The sequence below is a fragment of the Hydra vulgaris genome, chromosome 01 (genome assembly GCF_038396675.1).
Source record: "Hydra vulgaris chromosome 01, alternate assembly HydraT2T_AEP".
NCBI lineage: Eukaryota > Metazoa > Cnidaria > Hydrozoa > Anthoathecata > Hydridae > Hydra > Hydra vulgaris.
In genome coordinates, this window is record NC_088920.1 from 22,986,063 (window position 1) to 23,001,213 (window position 15,151).

General features: G+C 27.9%; 1 protein-coding gene across 1 annotated transcript; it reads left to right on the forward strand.

Annotated features, from left to right (window-relative positions):
* The first annotated feature begins 11,116 nt into the window (after positions 1–11,116).
* Positions 11,117–11,578, forward strand: LOC136074252 (uncharacterized). The gene has a single exon (XM_065786557.1). It carries the CDS (start codon positions 11,117–11,119, stop codon positions 11,576–11,578), a length of 462 nt encoding a protein of 153 aa, XP_065642629.1.
* The last annotated feature ends 3,573 nt before the right edge of the window (positions 11,579–15,151 follow it).

The window sequence follows — 15,151 nt, forward strand, 5'->3', positions numbered from 1 at the left end:
ATCAAGCCATATTCAATATACTTTGCCACCCACCTTACTCGCCAGATTTAGTTCCATCAGATTTTTGGCTATTTACCGCATCAAAATTCATCTTGCCGTTCATACAGAGGTTGAAAATCAAAAAAGTCATAAATTACGAAGATACTTTAAGGCATACCTATTAAAGACAATAGAATAACATTGAAGAAGTGGTTGGAAAGGATGCAACTATCCATAAACAATAATGGCGAATATTTTGAATATTTAATAATAAAAAATAAATAAAACAATTATTTTTTAATATTTTTTTGGAGGTTGCACAAACTTTTTAGGCACCCTAATTATTGCTGTTATGATTGTCATTATTGTTATTATTATTAGTACTATTAATATCAGTTATTGTTACTATTTTCATCATTGTCTACAACGTTATGTGGCATATTCAGGTATTTACTTTAATTAGTACTTGTTATTATAAAGTAAATTATAATAGACAATAATTTTAAGTTTAAACAAATTAATAAATAAACAAAATTAATTATTATGTATATATTAACTTTATGATGTGTTGTCTAGGTTTATAAATTGGACAGTGATACTAACTGTGGTGAAAACAATAATGAATATCAAAAGATGAATGATAATTTGTTTGACGATTACCTGGTTCAGCAGTTGGCGGTGCAATCACACTTATAAATGACCTTGATATTTTTTGGATTAAGTAGGTTGTATTGATGATTCTTTTTAATTTGTTGAAGCTTGAAGTTATTAATTAACAAATTTATATACTATTTTTATCAAATAGTTTATATAAAACAATAAACATGTAAATTGTTATATTTTCTGTAAAAGTTGTTTTCTTAATATATTTTATTTGTTTTTTCATGTATATCACTTATATATGTATGTATGACATTACTTGTAGTTTTTTTTTTATTTTCTGTAAGCTTATACATATACATGCATTAAATATTGCAGTGTAGTCAATTTTAAATGTTTTATGTGCATTATAGCTATTATTTTTCAAAGATTTGTAGGATTGAACAAGATTTAAGTTTTGTTTCGTTTATTGATTTTATTCCGCGAAAGTGATCCCATAGATTAAGAGAATTCAATAATATTATCGAGCTGCGTGATAAAATTTGTATTTTATGGTTTATGTGACAATTGAAATAACATAGAATTTCGAAAAACTTGAAAACAAAACATGCTAATCTATTATGGAAAACCATAATAAATCAGCAGGAGAAAAGCATAAGTTAGCATAAATTAACAGGAGAAAATTTCCATAGATTTATCGAAAAACCCTCGGGAAAACCATGGAATTTTAGTTGCTATTTGGAACATCTTTCTATGGAAAACTCATGGTCTTTTCATGAAAATACCATTGTTTTTCCATGAAAGCGTGTTTTTAATACCCAATAAATTCAATGGTTTTTCCGAGGTTATTTTCATAGATTTTCCATGGAAATATTTCGTACGGGTTCAGCCGAATCGGTTAATTAGCTATTTGATTTATGGTAGTTTTTTTTTATATTTTGTTACTTTTTTGCTTCTTAGACCTTAAAATGTAACCGATTACTGTGATATTTGGTCGCTATTTTCAAAATAACGGTTGCATAAATTTTCTTTTATGTAATATCAACAAGTTTGGTTATAATTTTTTTATTGCTACAAATACCATTTTCATTTTATAGATTAAAATATTGATTGCCATTCAAATCGTGGTTTGACTTATGCATTGCGAGAAAATTTTAGCATTTTCTAAGGTAAAAATGCATGAAAATTGAAAAAATGCGTTTAATAACTTTCATAAAGATACGAATATAAAAAAATACATAAATAAAAAAATATAAATTTATAAATATATAAATAAAAAATTTATAAATATATAAATAAAAAAATATAAATTTAGATAAGATAAATAAAATAATTAACAAATAAAAAGTTTGAAGCTCTCCGAAACGTCATTGGTGATCGCAGTGCATTCCTGAGGAGGGGGATCACCATTATCCACTACTTAATTCTGATTGGTTACCATGGCACCAACATTTTTTTACCTCTTACACCCACGTATTATAGCGCTTTGTGAGCTTTATATTATGAATTTGTTACATTAACGACATTTATATACTTTTATCTCACACAGGTGATCATCAGTTTTCAATTTATTATCTAGAGTTTAGGCCACAAATAGTAGCACATTTATTAGCCTATTTTTCTTTTTATATTGCCCGTACTTACATTTTTTATCATTTTACTTTATATTTTGTTATCTACTTATTTTATTATTTTTGTATGGTGCAATAATTTTAGCCATGGTTGCCTTTAATGGACAAGCGGATCGATATTGACTTGTTTACTCATAGACCATTGTTTTATTATTTGTTTAGTATGACTAGAGCGTGAGTTATTGTTCACCTAATCCCTGAGTCCTAAAATTTTATTCCTCCTACAAAATAGTCTTTACATTCATTTATGATTCTCACCTAATGACATAATCTACAATCTACTTCTATTTTCACATCTCCCAGGTCTACGTGACTGGACGGCTCCGTTGGTCACTTTTTGCGACCATTGTTTCGCATAAACAAACAAATTTATTCTTTGTGGCTGGTGAGCCCCAACTTTTTCTAATGTACACCACAACGACAATACGGACATTAGGCTATATCGCTGGATGTGGTTACGGCGTTCAATAACCCAATGACTACGCTGACACTCACGCACACGCTCATTCGGAAGCTTCACAATGCACGTCGGATCAGCGCTTGCTGACTATGTGCTCGGATCTAAAATCTCACTCCATAGCACATCATTCCACGCCAGCACGGGGCAGTAGCTCTTTTGGCTAAGAGCGATGGCTTGTGGCCAACGGTGACTAATGTGTGCATTCGATCAATTGAAATCCATTCTGTAGGTCTTACGTCTTGCCACATATTTTATATTTTCTTATGATTTTTATTTTTTATTCAATGACACCAGCTACAATCTGTTTTTATTTTCACATCTCCCAAGTCTACGTAACCGGACTGCTCCGTTGGTTACTTTTTTGAGATCTTAGTGTTGCATAAACAATTAAAAAGTTTAAAAGGAGCGCCAGTCAGAGAAGAATCTTATGTAAGGGAGAATATCTCTTTAAAGAGCAGTAAAAATCCTTTGTAGGAATGTGTCATCAATCAAGTCTCATCTATATTGTCAATAAGTATGACAAATATCATTCATTTGAACAATTATTTTCTTTGAAGTAAGGAACTATGTAAGAAATATTTCCTTAAACTACCACCACTACCTTTGTTTGACTTCAACTCAATTCAAGTGACACCTGAAACGTGTGGCAAGAGGTTGTATTGCCTAATCTGTTTAATTGGTCATTCAAAGCCGAAAAAAACACCCTCCTCAGGGGCTGGTCTAGCTTTTTAAATGGGTGATGCAATTTTTGTTTATCAATCCAACCCGCCCTCCCCCTAACCTATTTAGGATTTAAGTATAGTCAGTTTAAAAAGTGGAGTGACCGAAACAGGCAAAGCAAGAATAAGGTAAACATGCCCTTGGCGACTTTATTTAGAAGGGGCGTCATTGTTTATGTCATTGAATAATAACTAAATTTATTTTGTATTGCATTTGTTGTATTTATTTTTAATAGAAATTTCTAAAAATGTTGTCTTGGCTATTTCGTTTATAAATTAGACAAGTAACTTTAAGCCTAATTTACTTAACAAAGTGCACCAACTAGAAGGTAAGCCATAGGACTTTGCACTTCATCAGTATACCGTCATTTTGCATAAGGTTAACCCTCCATTTCTGGATTCTTTCCTTTTCTTGAGAGCCTCCGAATGTAAAGTAATGTTTTTTAAAGTTAGCCCTCCTTTTTTTTTGTTAATAAAATTGAGTGTTATATTTCTTATTAAAAATAATATAAAATAAACATAGACTAATAGTCTGTCTATATATATATATATATATATATATATATATATATATATATATATATATATATATATATATATATATATATATATATATATATATATATATATATATATATATATATATATATGTATATATATATATATATATATATATATATATATATATATATATATATATATATATACATATATATATATATATATATATATATATATATATATATATATATGATATATATATATATATATATATATATATATATATATATATATATATATATATATATATATATATGTATATATATCTCCACCACGTCCTTGGTAGTACCACGTTGAACTTTGCTTAGCGGCCTTGTTTGTCAAGTTTCTTGTTTCAAAATTGTAGAGTTGAGAGTGGGCTATAACCACAATTAAGTAGCCTCGTCTGCAGTAGCCTTCTGGGCCTTGGGAAGGTGAATGAAATATATATATATATATATATATATATATATATATATATATATATATATATATATATATATATATATATATATATATATTTATGTATACACAATATTAGTAAAAATTAAATTAGAAATAAGAAAAAAGTAAAATAAAAACTGGCATACAACTAAATAAAAGTCAAGCCAAAACGTCTTTGAAAGTATGTCAACGACTCTTTTAACATCTGGAAAAATAGCTTGATGTATGGACATTATTGCTTAAGAGTTTAAACGAGATTCAACCTGGATCATGATTTTTGCCAACGTTTAACTGAAATATTTCTTTTACATTCACAGGTTGTTATTAAAATTATTCCTAGTATTATAAACGCTGTCCTAATATTTGGAAAACCGCTCATGTCAACGGCTTTTAAAGTACCAGCAACAGTTGAAAGAATATTGTACTGGTTTTTCAAAAATAAAACCTAAGAAATCTAACTCAGCAAGTATGAGGTAAAATGTGGCACATCAGATGAATAGAAATTTAAAAATTCATAAAACTCAGATTTCCATGCTTTTTTAACTTATATTTTGGACAGTACAGATGAAGGAACTGCTAGACCTTAATAAACAAACGTACCATTTTATGGATTATTTTTAAACACTGCTGGGATATGTCAAAAGATTTAGTTTGTAGAGTTACAAAAATAGCATAAAAAAATTCATTAACTATTTTGCTTTAACTAATGTTAAAAAAAAGAGAGAAATCTGTCATAATTTTAAAAAAGAAGAGGATTTGGAAGCAGTTTCACTGTTATATTCCTTTGATTCATTTAATCTCATTTCCTCTAAAGCTTGAATAACAGTTACAAAATAATCAACAACAAAAAAACATCAAGAACTCTCAGCTTTTGAACTTAACTTGTTCAACAAGTATCAATTAATTTTTCTTGAACTGGACTTAAATGTTTTTTGAGACAGTTAATACGTTCAAAAGACAAGTTAAAAAATAATAAATATCTTTTACTTGCCCAAGAAAATTTTTCACTTTTTGAACTTGACATGCAGCCCCTACAACTAAACTAGTCTATAGCTTGCACAATGAACAATAATAGGCTTATGATTAAGAGCTTTTATTCAAGAAGCATTTCCTTATATTTGCCTGACATACAACCTCAGCCACATACATTTGCTCTCTAAAACTTTGAATATCAAATCAAAACTCTTGAAGTGTATTAATTATATTTAGAGATAGAGCAGATGAAACAGTCTTGCAATCAATAAATCTTAAGAAACCCTCTTAAATCTCGTTATTTGAATTTATATATCTTAAAACAAGTGATATTTGTTCAGTAATAGAATAGTCAACTGCTTCATCACAAAGAACTGAAAATAAAATTGAATACCTGATATTTTTATTAAAATTTCCTCAATTGCTTTCCCACAAGAATCAATAAGTTGGTTTTGGGTAGTTTTGATATAGAAATTTCAATTTTTGGACTTGATTAGCTAATATTTGATCACCAGCGTCAACACAACTCCAAGATAATTGACCATTCAATTTTAAATAATTTTTTAGCATTAGAAGATATTCGAAAAACAAATATAGAATTAGGACAAAATACTTTGTTTTTATATCTAACAAAAACGCATTGTCATTGCCATCATTCAAAAGTTTACCACGAGCAAGATATGTTGAAACATCATATAAAGAAATGCGAGTCTTTATATAAGGAATAATACTGAGTTAAAACCATATGACACAAATATATTTAAAACCATATGACTCAAATACTTTAGAATTTGCTGAAGGTTTGAAAAGGGTAGAAGAGTTAAAAGTATTGCTATTTTAAAGTTAATTTTAGATTGGATTTTGACATGTTTTGCAGAATTAACTTCTTCTGTAAAAGAAACATTAGATAATTTTTCTTTATTTGTTGCAGTTTTAGGACTAATAAAGTGTAAAGGATAAGCAGCATCGTTTTTTATAGCCAAATTCTTATTATCACATGAAACTAATCTGGATTTTTTAATAATTGGTACAAAGTGGTTAGGTGACCAGTATTTATTATTTTGCATTACTGACATAATATCAGTATTACACCTAAAAGCCTCAATACATTAACTGTTTTTAGATCTGCGAATTTCCATCTGCGGATGATCTTAAATAAAAAAAGTATACTAAAACAAGCTCAGTTTTTATTATTTTCTAACTTTATTAATAGTATTTTACATTGGAGCATTATCGTCTTTATTATCTTCTTGCTTCTGGATAAAACAATCCATTTCAGAATTTTCAAAACTATATGTCTGCACACTGCATCAATATAGACGTTTTAGGTTGAATATCATGGTAATGTCAACCTGACAAGGAAACAGCTGAAAACATAATTAAAACCGCATCTTTTTGGGAGATTTTGATGCTTTTTTAATAAAATAACCTCCAAAAGGGTGTTTAAAATGGTGTATATGCAGGGTGTATGCACTGGTATATGTAGTATGAGTATTTATTGCAAATACTTTAGTTTATGCATTGGTAAATGTAAATTTGATCTATTTTTGTTTAATAAATGACAGTTTTAGAAAGTTTTATATCTTAATAATCAACAAAATATAGTAAGAAAAGATTGACACATCTTGAATAACAAGTTGGCAAGATTTAAAAATTTAAGTAAATAATAATTTTTACGTAGTTAAATATTGTCATAAATATCATATACATGTTCTTTTTTCTATTGGAAAATGTTTGAATTGAATCTCTAAATCCTCATACTTGAGTATGTGACTGCCATTTTCATCAATTTTTCTTTGTGTGATTTATTAAGTTCTGACTTTGCAAACCTCTTCATTGTTTTATTTATGTTTTTGTGTACAGACTCAGAGGTTTGTTCACTGAAAAGACCCCAAGATTTTTGTTTTCTTTCAATAAAAGTAGCAAGATGGGCTTGTATTACGTGGAGCTTCCAGCCCAGGCTGATAGAGTAATTTGTATGATTCCTAAGATAGTTTACTAAGTTGCACATTTCGGTTACAAAAACCTTAGATGTCTTTGCTTAAATCTGGTGATAGCTCCATTCCAAACAGCCCGAAGCGACTAAAACAAAACATTTAAAATATTTTTTTTTGTATACATTTTACCCTCAATTAATTGCTACCTGTTCTAAACTTCCTTAATGTTTCAATGCAAGGAATAATGTGAGGAGGACATATATCTCTAAGTTCATCTAAACGAGACAGGAATTTGTGACATTTAGATTTTAAAATCTTTCTATAAAGATTTTAAAATTAAAAACTTCTAAGTAAGTTTATGTCAAGCTTAAAAGTGCATATTACAAATTTATAAAACCTTATTAACTATACTTGTTTAAGTACAAACTTTTAACACAAGTGCTACAAATGCCAGATGGGTGAGAATTCATTTCTATATTGAAACCATGATCCACAAACTGTGTCACCAACTTTATCAATTCTGGCTTTTCTTCGAGTAGAGTACATTTTCTGTCCTTATTTAGGCAACAGAAGCATGTTACTTTTTGATGTTCTGAATGACATCTAGCTCTTGTGAACTTTTTTAAACTAAACTTTTAGATTTTCTAATATTTATCTAAAATCTATCTAATAAATTAATTTTAATAAAATCCTTTTCCATATTTAAACTAATCTAAATTTATAATCAAATGGTTTACATTTAAATTGAGAAAAAATTTTAAACTTTTGATAATAAACTCAAATATTGATGTTTTTTTATTAAAGAATCAATTTTAAAATGCATAAGTACATATATATATATATATATATATATATATATATATATATATATATATATATATATATATATATATATATATATATATATGTATATATATATATATATATATATATATATATATATATATATATATATATATATATATATATATATATATATAATTGAGGGGTCATTCGACCTTTGAAGTTAAGCGGATCTAAAGTTATTGAATTTTTTGTAGTGCAAAAGTTGACGAGTTTTTGGCGAAAGGTATGGTATTTTTGGCTTAAGTATGAAAAATTTGCTAGTTATTCAAAAAGTCAATATAATCCAAGAATACTTTCTTTTTCTTTTCGAAAATAAAAGTATTTTTGACTTTTGAATAACTTTTGAACCGTTATTACATTTGACCTTTCAAATTTAAATTTTCAATAGTGATCCAACAAATGTAAGAAAATAAAATACTCCAAAATTTTTTGTTTATCTGACGAGATTTACCAGAATCATCTATTTTATTGACTGAGGGTTTTCACTTATTGACTTAGTTTTTGAAAATAAAATTTGGGGTTATATTATAATTACACCATACAAATATGCATAAAGGAATTATGGAATCCAAATAGAACATTATTTTGAAATTATTGTATAAATGACAAACCTGTCAGTAAATTACTGCAAAAGGGGTGCACAAACCAACTGAGTATACCAAATTTGAATATATTTGATATTTTTGAACCGCTATTAAATTTGACTCGAAATTTTTCTTAATGACGTAGAGTTTCTGCTGTTTGCTGTTGCTGCCTATTGCTGTTGATAATACTCCAAATTTCAGAAAGTTCATTTGCTGTAAGTTCTTTTTATAAAAATTAAGTTTTAACTTAATTAAAGAATCTCCTTTCTGTTAAATAGGTCATTCTGAACAACTCCAATTCCTATTAGAAACACAGATACACAATGTGTTAAAAATTATTTTTTTAATTCGTTTTGAAATTTATAAATTAAAATATTAAAACTAATAAGTATAAAAGAAGAAACTTGAAAAAGCCTAAGATAAAAAAATGAAAATAACATAAAAAATGGTTTTTATTCTAAAACTTATTTCTTGACTTTTAGCGAATGATTAGAAGTAGCAAGTTTCAGTAACGAAACAACCCAATAATCATCTTTAACAATAGACACCAGCGTGAATGAAGCCAAGTTGTCTATCAACACAAAACATCACAACAACAACATAACAATCACCAAACACACAGATACTCTGGCACTAAAGTGACTAAATAACAAATCACAAGTGACTGGTTAACTTTTAACCAAAATTAACTTTAAACCAAAATAGCAACACTGTTACTGTGTCTTATACTTTAAATCGTCGCAGTAATTTCTTCATACTGACCTCTTATAGACACAAAGCGTTGCAAAGTTAGTATTTGTATACAATATTATTGTATGCTATTGTTCTGAGTGAATTAAAATTATTATTATTCATATTAATTTAACTAAAAAACAAAAATAGGTAAATAAATGAAGAAATAATTAAAAAATTTCTTGATTACTATTTTTAGGTTTTTTGTTTTGAAAAAGTTTGAAAAGGGCAACCTGTACTTAAAATAGTAAAAGTCAAGCATTTAGTTGAACAATGCAGACCTTGAACCTTTGAAATAGTATAATATTTATTTTCATTTGCTTAAAATTTAAGAAATTATACTTTCACTTTCAATTTTATTTTCATAGCTCAACCAAAACAAACGCAAAAATCAAAACAAAAACGTCATAAAATACGCGACGTATGAACGGCATTATACACACAATTTATATATGCAAATCCTTAGTACTGATTTTTCAAGAAAATATAAATAAATAACTGTTTTAAAATGAGGAAAGGCTGTAGTTGCCATTTACAACTGGAGTCTTTCAAAAAACACTTTTTTGTCTATAAAAATCAACCAAGAAGTTTTTAAACGCTGAGAACTAAAATCTTTTGTATACATGTTCAAAAGACTCCACATTCCATTTGATTCCTCATCCCTTTTTTTAATATATACAGAAAATTTTCTAAAAATTGGATATGTTTTAGTACTAAGGAATCCTTACCTCCAAAAGCTTCGTTCTAAAAAAACGTTCCCTCTTTATGTTTTTTTCTCAAAAGTGGTCTCAGAAAATGGATAATATTTAAGTGAGGCCATAAAAAGCATAGTACTTTCTAAATATGGCTGGAAAGAGGTTGAGTAACACTAACTGGTGCAAAAAACCTCAAGGTGCTTGCATAATCATACAAAAAGATATAAGAGAGTTAAGTTTATGAAATTTACGTGTTTTTCGTTAAACGTCAAATGTTTTTCGTTGAGCCGTGGAATCGCTGACATTTTTACATAAATTAATACATAATATACATTTAACATATATGTAAATATATATATAAATACGCTTCATATATATTATATACATATACAACTTATATAACTACATATACAAATTATATAAACTTTTAGATTTTTTTTTTTTAAAAAGGATAATAGTTTATATAATTTGTATATGTAATTATATAAGTTGTATATGTATATAATATATATGAAGCGTATTTATATATATTTAAATATATGTTAAATGTATATTATGCATAAATTTATATATATATATATATATATATATATATATATATATATATATATTATATATATATATATATATATATTATATATATATATATATATACAGCTATGCTCAAATGTATGGAGCACCTATTTGTTTAAATATATTTGTGTTTAAAAAATGAGATATACATGATGAATTTTTTTTTAAATGGTACTTTATTTGTTTTTTACGTTTAAGCATTAGTAAATCATTTAATGCATGTTGAATTTGCTTGTCTGGGCATGATTAGACTTGTCTTAACTTGTCTACATACTCACTTAATATAAATTCTGTCGAATTAAGATATTCATTTCATTCTTATCTTAAACGTAACTATTGTCAGCCGCTCATTATCTATTGTTTAAAAGTAGTGATTTTTTTATCGTTCTTTATTTATTTTCATTATGAGTAAAACACGCGAACTTTCTGTGAGTGAAAGAAGCCAAATTGTGATACTCCATAAACAAGGACATTCCCAAGTGGAAATTTCAAAAATTATGAAATGCTCAAGGAAAGCAGTGCAAAATGCTATAAATAGATTTAGTGAAACTGGTTCATACAAAAATAGACCAAAAACGGGAAGAAAACGTATACTTTCTCCTAGAAACCATCGTTTCCTCAACAGGATTTCACTTCGAAATCGGACCAAATCTTCTAAAGACTTGGTTAGCGATCTGTGGGAGCACAGAAAAATTCAAATTTCTGCTCCAAGTGTTAGAAGATACTTAAAAGAAGGTAATTTACATGGAAGAAGGGCTCGCCGAAAACCATTGCTGACTGAGCACCATAAGAAACTTCGTTTAGAATGGGCTAAACAGCACCAAAAGATTGGGCCAAAATTATTTGGTCAGACGAATCAAATATAGAGGTAAGGCATCATTATGACTTACGGTGTAACCAAAAAATAAAAATAAAATATCATTTCGAAATTATTCCTTTAAGTACCTGAAATTTTACATGTTGAAATTTATAATATCAAATTTGTATTCCTTTACTTTTTTGACCTAGGTTTTCGGGCAACCTGGAGGCACCTTTGTAAGACGACGACCAGGCGAAGCATTTGAGCCGGAATGTATCATCCCTACAGTCAAATTTGGCGGTGGTGGCACAATGATCTGGGGTTGCATGGCCTCCAGTGGCGTAGGTGAAATATTTTTATGTGAGGGTAGGATGAATGCAGAGCGCTACATTACCATGCTAAATGAAGTTTTGGAGCCATCAATATTGAAATTATTTGACGAAGATGTCCCTCAATATTATTTTCAACAAGATAACGCTCCTTGCCACAAGGCAAAAAAAAGTTTGGACTGGTTTTCAACAAATGAAGTTCCCCTCATTACGTGGCCCCCCCAGTCTCCAGATTTGTCACCCATAGAAAATTTGTGGTCTATTTTGAAGAGGAAGTTGTCAATTTACAGATGTAAATCCAAAGAAGAATTTAAAGCGAAAATTCTGGATGAATGGGAAAAAATACCAGCGAATGTATGTAAGGATCTTGTGGACAGCATGCCCAAAAGACTACGTGCGGTGATCAAGGCAAAGGGAGGTGCTATAAAATATTAATTATATTAAATAATATTGTTGAATTGAAATAATTTGTATCAAATAAACACATTCACATTTACTATTTGTTCATTACTTTTGAATTTTAAATAAAATATAGGGGTGCTCCATACATTTGAGCATAGCTGTATATTTTATATATATATATATATATATTATATGTATATATACATATAAAATACATGTATATATACATATTATGTAATACATAAACATATATACAAATGCTTCATATATATTATATACATATAAAACTTACACAAACTTTTCTTCATCATAAAATTTTTGTTTTCGTTTATTGTTACGCTGTAAAATAAAAAAAAGCGTCCATTATTTTTGAAAAAACTAGTAAAGTGCGTAAAATCAACAAAACCCGCAGCTTATTTATGATTCAACTTACCCCGAGCCATTTGATGCAACTTACCCCATAGGCATCATAATCACTCTAATCATTGTATATAATTATTTTTATTGAAAAAAAAAAATTTTTTTGACTTATCGGTGTTTGAAAAAGATTTTTTTAACTTACCATTATACATACATATACATACATACATAAACATATACATACATATATATATACATACACCTTGAAATTGCTTACATACATACAGACACACATACAAACATACATACATATATACATACATACATACATACATACATACATACATAAATACATACATACATACATACATACATACATACATACATACATACATACATACATACATACATACATACATACATACATACATACATACATACATAAGTACAGACATACATACATACATACATACATACATACATACATACATACATACATACATACATACATACATACATACATACATACATACATACATACATACATACATACATACATACATACATACATACATACATACATACATACATACATACATACATACATACATACATACCTACATACATACATACATACATACATACATACATACATACATACATACATACATACATACATACATACATACATACATACATACATACATACATACATACATACATACATACATACATACATACATACATACATACAGACAGACAGACATACAGACACACATACAAACATACATACATACATACATACATACATACATACATACATACATACATACATACATACATACATACATACATACATACATACATACATACATACATACATACATACATACATACATACATACATAAATACAGACATACAGACATACATACATACATACATACATACATACATACATACATACATACATACATACATACATACATACATACATACATACATACATACATACATACATACATACATACATACATACATACATACATACATACATACATACATACATACATACATACATACATACATACATACATACATACATACATACATACATACATACATACATACATACATACATACATACATACATACATACATACATACATACATACATACATACATACATACATACATACATACATACATACATACATACATACATACATACATACATACATACATACATACATACATACATACATACATACATACATACATACATACATACATACATACATACATACATACATACATACATACATAGGAACTAAAACCGACTTATCGGCTCCTACTAAAATACCGCTTTATTGAACCAGGAATGATTTTAATATAATTCAATTAAATAAATTTTTAATAAGTTACTACGATAAAGTAAACTTTAATAATGAACTTGCTTCATGTTTTTATAATTTAATACTTGCATTTGTCGCAGGCCGATTAGTTGGTGTAATTGAATTTTTAAAAGTATGATTTCCGCATTATCGTTCCAAGAAACTACGTCATACTTTTTCAAAAATTGGTACTTACGGGATTATTATTACAAATTTTGATTTATTTAAAATTTTTAAAAGTTACTTGATATGTTTCATTTATTAATATTGTTAATGTATGTTCTTATTACTTATCTTTATAAAGGCCACTCACGTTTTATGAGATAAAAGAAATGACTATAATAATTGAGGAAGGGTGGCGTTTGCAGTGTAGTGGGTCGGATACGGCCACCACAACTCTCCCTAAAAAGAGCCTTAATTTTAAAACCAATCAAAAGAAACCTACATATTGGACCCAAAATTTCGAAAAATCTTTTGCTATGTGGTATTACTTAAAAAATAAAATACTTTAATTAAGGGGTTTGAGGAACGCTAACGCTATCTATGTTAAAACCCATCAAATTGCGGGTAGAGTTGAAAACTCTAACGGTCTTCGGAGACCCTGATGCTTAAATTTGCCACCCCTCATAATAATTGTTTGAAATTTTGAAAGTTAAAATTGACAAAAATAAAATCTAAAAGTTAGGTTGTGAATTTATTTTAATCTGTTCTTGACAAAATAGAATTTTGTTTATCGAACCAGATGATGGGATTCTGCTATTGATACAATCAATAAAGTTGTGGGTAATATACAAATGATGGTATTGTTATATGTTACAAGAGATACCGTAGTCGTAACTGTTAGGGGGGGGGGAGCGGGACCCAGGCATTGAATAATATTTAGGATTATATTTTTTTTATGAGACAAACTTTATGAAACATATCATATTGTGTTATAACAAATGAAGTAAAAATATCTTAATTATCAAATAAGAATGTTATTTTCTCCATATTTGAAAATGAATACATTGAGCCGTGTGATAGTAGTTTTGAGGTAGTATTATCTAAACCTAAAACAATTAAAAAAAAACCATTCCAGTATAAAATGGATTTATTACCAAGGGTGGATCCATAGAGGGGCGATGCGGGCGTTCACACACCCTCCTCATCCTTAGATA